The sequence below is a fragment of the Sinocyclocheilus rhinocerous genome, unplaced genomic scaffold (assembly GCF_001515625.1).
Source record: "Sinocyclocheilus rhinocerous isolate Xijiao unplaced genomic scaffold, SAMN03320098_v1.1 scaffold1614, whole genome shotgun sequence".
Classification (NCBI taxonomy): domain Eukaryota; kingdom Metazoa; phylum Chordata; class Actinopteri; order Cypriniformes; family Cyprinidae; genus Sinocyclocheilus; species Sinocyclocheilus rhinocerous.
In genome coordinates, this window is record NW_015641054.1 from 94,966 (window position 1) to 101,455 (window position 6,490).

General features: G+C 35.4%; 2 protein-coding genes across 6 annotated transcripts in view; both read right to left on the minus strand.

The window, feature by feature from the left end:
• Positions 1-934, minus strand: part of zdhhc11 (zDHHC palmitoyltransferase 11) — a 20,843-nt gene extending 19,909 nt beyond the window's left edge. The window contains exon 1 of the mRNA XM_016570887.1: positions 702-934. Within this exon, the coding sequence (XP_016426373.1) occupies positions 702-710 (9 nt within the window). The 5' untranslated portion in view covers positions 711-934. The remainder of the gene's footprint in view (positions 1-701) is intronic.
• Positions 935-2,736: 1,802 nt separating this feature from the next.
• The window catches only part of brd9 (bromodomain containing 9), a 17,965-nt gene continuing 14,211 nt past the window's right edge, over positions 2,737-6,490 (minus strand). For 2 of the 5 annotated variants that reach the window (XM_016570878.1, XM_016570875.1), the window contains exon 17: positions 2,737-2,959. In XM_016570878.1, the coding sequence (XP_016426364.1) occupies positions 2,859-2,959 (101 nt within the window). In that variant the 3' untranslated portion in view covers positions 2,737-2,858. The remainder of the gene's footprint in view (positions 2,960-6,490) is intronic. The other 3 variants (XM_016570877.1, XM_016570876.1, XM_016570879.1) reach the window with 3 other exon arrangements.

The window sequence follows — 6,490 nt, forward strand, 5'->3', positions numbered from 1 at the left end:
CGGTAGCTGAAATAAAATAAATATATAAAAAAAAAAACTTATAAAAAGTTGCCTTGATAACAAACTGAAATAAATATACTTAAGTTGAAGTACTAAAATTACTAAAACAGAAATAAAAAATAAATAAAAGCTATATAGAAATATAAACAACTAATAAGAATGTCCCGAGTTCGAACCCCGCCCCCCTCTGTCTCCGACTTCCTGTCAGCAAATACTACAATAATATGCAATGCTATAATATTAAAACAACACTTTTTGCAACACCCTAGCAACCACATTTCCCAAAAAGCCGATTTTTAAAACTTTTATAAACCCTAAATAATCCTCAGATTTGCCTTGTTCTGTCTTCAAGCTTCAAAAGTCAACATTTTGTCTTTGTAAAGCACAAGGTGGAGTCCTGCTGAGCTGTTCCTGTTGAACACGAACAGAAATATTGTGTTGCCTAGCAAATGTCATCATAAATGCAACCCGAAGAAGCTCTGAGGGACTCAAACATTAGTGAAAACAGTCTAATAATGAGTAACTTACACAAAACCAATGCACCAGGAACTGTTGTATGAATAACAACGTTAACTATTACCTTTTCACACAGAATAAAACCGCTGCTACGTTATTTAACTTTTAATAACACCATATATAATAGAAATATAATAAAAAAATCAATCAATTTTCCACACAAGCATGAATAAAAAGCCACTTACATTCGTCATTGAACAGCTTCCAGCAGTTTTCTCTGGAAAAACATCTGTTGTTGATCATTTGGATCTCTTGGATACAGTTTGCTGATCCATTGATTTCTTCATCATCTCCTTCACAGTCCACTATACGGCAGAAGAGTCGTTTTCAAAGCCATTATCCAGTCTGAAGGTGTTTAATATCCTATTTTAACGCTACAATATCTAATGTAGCATATCAAATCCTTAAAATGTTCATTATTCGTCAATTAATAGGATAAAATATCTTCCCACGCGAGCAGCGGTGCACCTCTTACTTCAAGCGGATAAAATATGAACCACTAGAGCGAAAGCGTAACTGTTGAATATTAATTATCTTTGTAAAGCACAAGGTGGAGTCCTGCTGAGCTGTTCCTGTTGAACACGAACAGAAATATTGTGTTGCCTAGCAAATGTCATCATAAATGCAACCCGAAGAAGCTCTGAGGGACTCAAACATTAGTGAAAACAGTCTAATAATGAGTAACTTACACAAAACCAATGCACCAGGAACTGTTGTATGAATAACAACGTTAACTATTACCTTTTCACACAGAATAAAACCGCTGCTACGTTATTTAACTTTTAATAACACCATATATAATAGAAATATAATAAAAAATCAATCAATTTTCCACACAAGCATGAATAAAAAGCCACTTACATTCGTCATTGAACAGCTTCCAGCAGTTTTCCCTGGAAAAACATCTGTTGTTGATCATTTGGATCTCTTGGATACAGTTTGCTGATCCATTGATTTCTTCATCATCTCCTTCACAGTCCACTATACGGCAGAAGAGTCGTTTTCAAAGCCATTATCCAGTCTGAAGGCGTTTAATATCCTATTTTAACGCTAAAATATCTCACGTGCCATGTTAAATCCTTAAAGTATTAATTATTAAATAGGATAAAATATCTTCCCTCGGGAGCCGCGGTGCGCATCTGACTGAATACAAACCACTACAGCGAAAGCGTAACTGTTGAATATTAATTATGTCATGCGTACGTCACACCAAGGAGCCTTCCAATGGCGAGCGGCAGCTCATGAATATTAATAGATCACGCTGCTCTGGCTTCGAACAGCTTATGAATATTAAACAGATTGTGGAAGCTAAAATGTGAACGTGCGTTTTCACACTTTTGACCATTCCACTATTTTTTTTTAAAGCGCATATAAACAACGACAAATCAACGCAAGAAGGAAAAGAAAACATTTAAGAGGAAACTCAATCATGAAAGTGGATTTAAAACTTCTAAAAAGTGTGAACCATTGTTTGACTGTAATCCAATACGGAAAAGTTCAAACAATGTGAATACAATAAAACTACAGAACATGGAAATTGTCAGGGGTGGAAGATTTTAACTGTTACCTAGTGACCACTAGGATATGCAAAGCCAAATGCAAATGAGAGCTCTCTATGAATGCATGTGAGAGTTCAGCACTGCAGGCAAATATGCAGAACATTTTCATATCTTAATTGAATGCATGCAATACTAAACTCACAATTTTTAATTTGCTTTTAGCTGTGCATTTAATGAATACGCACTGTGCTGCATACTACAGATAACAATGTAACATTTTTTATTTTCTTTTGTAACCTTTTAAATACATTTAAACTTGCCTTTTATCACATCACAATGAAGTGAACGTTGTGAATTTTTATTAATTTTTTTCACATCACTCCTGCATTAAGCAATGACTTTAGATATTTATTTCCACCCCGTTCATTTTCTTTCTCTGTGCAACACTCAACGTTTGGCATTTTTGTTTTTAGTTTTGTGCACTAAGCAATTCTGTCACTTTGTTGGGTTGCTGCTTGAATTTAAAATGACTCCTGAAGCAAAACCATTTGAGAACCACAGTGATATTTGGACAAAGGGTTTTGAGGATGTGAAGTGCTACTTCCTAAAGTTCACGAGATAAAAAAGAGAAGCAAACCTACACATAAACGTGAGTTTAAGGTAAAGCACTACTGCAGATCAAACCTGTGCTCAGGAGAAAAAACAGCTTTAAACCACCATATAAAAAAGGGAATCAGACACAGACCTTTTATTTAAAAACAAGCACGTGATGCAGTGAATCTGTACAAGCCTTCAGTCCTTTAGAACAGCACATAATTACAGCGTGTCGGTCTGAGTGTCACATCAGCTGTTAGCGGTGGATCCAGGCTCTGGAGACTGAAGAAACTCATACGGGTCCTGAACCATCTCTGTCTGGTCTCCAACACCCAGATGAGGTGAACTTCCTGATCACAGTGAGCAAACAAACCAGGTTAATATGCAGAATATTAAGATTTCTTTTAACCCTATAAAGCTACTGTATCATATTTGATACGCAGAGGCCTCGAAATGATCAACATGATCAAAACGTCACACAATCTACTGCATGCCTTCTGTTGTCTGATTGATTGTTTTTCCAGTAAAAGCTCTGTTAGTGTAATTGTACAAACATCCAGCTTCAGCTGGTGCTTCACGTGTCTTTTAGCGGTCAAATCTGATTTTTATCAAGTAAACGTCAGCAATATTTCCAGATGGACACTTACTGGACTGAAGCAGCTCGGCTTTACTTGATTCTCTTTTAGAGAAATCAGTGCGTCTCAAATCTGATCCTCAGGATCTTTTGAGGAGCGTTTGTTTCCAGAAGCTTTACTTTCACTGTTCCTCAGCGGAGGAATGATCTTCACAAGCCTCCAGAACATCTCACATCTTCTGAGGAGCCTTTATTTCTTCAGCTCTCAATCACTGCATTATATGTTTGGAGCATTTCAATCTCATCTCACTGAGACATATTACTGGAGATATAGAGCGAGCACTGATATTTAGATCATTTTATGTCAATATCTGCTGTACTGTTATAAAGATCTCATAGATTTACATTACAAGCATCAGAATTTCATTATATAAATATCAGCATCTGCAGCCAATTGCATATTTTTGCTCAGTTTGGGCCTCTGAATTTAATTGTGCTGTTTTTTCCTCTATTTTCTCGTATATGAGACATAAAAGCCTGATGGATCAAATATGATACTCACCAAAAGAACATGCATGCAAACTATTGGGATTTTCACAAAAAAAAAAAAATTGTCTAAAAGTTAAATTAACTGTTCCACAAAAAAAATTAAAAAAAATATTTTTCTGACTATTATTTCATAGAACTGACTTTTTTGGTCTAAATAATAAATTGTCTAAAAGTTAAATTTACTGTTCCATAAAAAATTTTTAAAAAAAGATTTTTCTGACTATTATTTCATAGAACTTACTTTTTTGGTCTTGTCAGGTTTTGCACAAAATTACCACCCCAAAAAATAAATAAAAATAAATAAATTATAAATAATTATAATTATCAATGACAAATAAATAAATTCTAAATATGACACATATTTTTGCTCAGTTTGGGCCTCTGAATTTAATTGAGCTGTTTTTTTCCTTCATATTCTCACTATATCAGACTATATATTCCATAAAAGCCTGATGGATAAAATATGATACTCAACAAAAAAAACAAACAAACAAACATGCAAACTTTTGGAATTAAAAAAAAATATTCAAAAGTTCAATTAACTGTTCCATAAAAAAAAAAAAAAAATTTCTGAATATTATTTCATAGAACTGACTTTTTTGGTCTTGTCAGGTTTTGCACAAAATTATGACCCCCCAAAAAAGGAATGCCTGTGATCAGTGTTGGGGGTAACACATTACAAGTAATGCGAGTTACGTAATCAGATTACTTTAAGTAACGCATTACTTTTTTAATTTACAAGAAAATATCAGAGTTACTTTTTCAAAAAAGAAATGCCAGTTACTTTGTTTTCCCATTTATTGACTGACAGCTCTCCTGTCCCCATGTTGAGAGAAATCGGAAGTGCAGAGGAGTTGTGTGCACTGTGTGAACATGATGTTACTGTAGTTCTAGACTAAATGTGAATGTGCATTAATTCATCCCACTCACAAAAAACAGATTTAGTATTCATCAAAATGAATTAAAATATAACTCAGAATATGACGCAAACCTGCAATAATTAAATATGTTAAATAACACAAATGTATCTAATCCCATTTTATTAACCAATATCTTTGCTGCTGACCTTGATGATCCAGTTCAACCATACTAATAAGCAAAAATGACTTTAGAGAAACTAACAATTGTGCTTAGTTTTTTTATTGCTGAAGAGTGTTTCTTCTCCTGCGTTCTACTGTACAGACGTGAATTTACTTTAGCTTCAGCCTGAGGTTTATTCATTACTTTAATAAATATAACTTCTTATATTAAAAACAATCAAGCCCTGCATATATTTAAAAAGTAGCGTGAAAGTAACGCAAAAGTAATATAACGCATTACTTTCCATAAAAAGTAACTAAGTAACGTAATTAGTTACTTTTTTTAGGGAGTAACGCAATATTGTAATGCATTACTTTTAAAAGTAACTTTCCCCAACACTAGTTATGACACTCTGCTGCTGGCCTGGGGCAAGGTCTCAGTCTGGAGAACATGTCGGCAATCTACTAAACTCATAGTGTATTTATCATCTCAATTCTTTGAGCGATTAAGCATCTAACAACTAGTTATGGACTCTCATTCTGACGGCACCCATTTACTGCAGAGGATCCATTGGTTAGCAAGTGATGTAATGCTAAATTTCTCCAAATTTGTGCATATTACGAAACAAACTCATCTTGGATGAGTAAATTTTCAGCTAATTTTCATTCCTACAACTATTCCTTAAATTAAATACAAAGTGGTAAGCTGCACCCTGGTGATGTTTCCCTCAAGGGCTTTGTTTTTATTGTCCCTGACTGTTTAAGAAGCACAGAAGACCAGGTCAAGAGCTTAAGAAGTGCAAGAATTTGACCAGATATTTCCCGCTAAAATGTGCACCAATAGCATAAACCAGGAAGATAAGTCTGACTAATGGCACCTCAGACTGTGGTTCAATGCTTTCTTTTGTCTTTAGTTTGCCCTCTCCGGAGGTCACAATCTCTTTTATATTCTCTTTAGTCACAGATCATGTGACAACGTCCCCCTGGGGCTGGACAGAAAAAGTAGCGCAGATTGTCCCAGCATCTGTTTACTGCTTTTACGTCGAATGATTCCACAGAGTATCGTCAAATTCACTTAATGATCAGCTGATCAATATTAGTTGTTTGTTGCATTTACAGCAGGGAGATCTTGAATATCCCAATTCAGATACAGTCCAGCGCTTTGTACCGTGATCGATCTACAAATCCTATCGATTTCAAATCCAGAAATGAGCAACGGCTGTTTTGAGGCATCAGGGATAAAGGAACTGCTGTGCTGTTTGATTACAGAGTGAATGGAATGAGGCGGTTGAGTCTGAGAGTTGCTCTTGATTCTATAGCTGCTCAGGCTGAGAGATCTCACCTGTTTCCAGCCTGTAGACCATCTGTTTGGAGTTATATTGAACAATACAAGCCCGTGAGAGCGTAAAGTGAGGGTTGTAGTGAAGCTGATGCTGGCAGCCGCAAACTGATTCGAGCAGCTCTTGACTGGAGTGATTGAGGGCTCCGGGTCTCATTTCTACTGCAGTTTAATGTACAACAGCTATATTTATACATGTTTGGATCATAAATCTTGTGTTGGTTTTTGTTAGGCTCTTATTACAACCATGTCAAAGGTCTTTATGCATTGTGGTGTGTATGATACTGTACTTCGTTCAGATCATTCACAAATCTTAATTATTCATTTGTAAATTATATTAGCATTACATCACTTGCTCACCAATGGATCCTCTGCAGTGAATGGGTGCCGTCAGAATGAG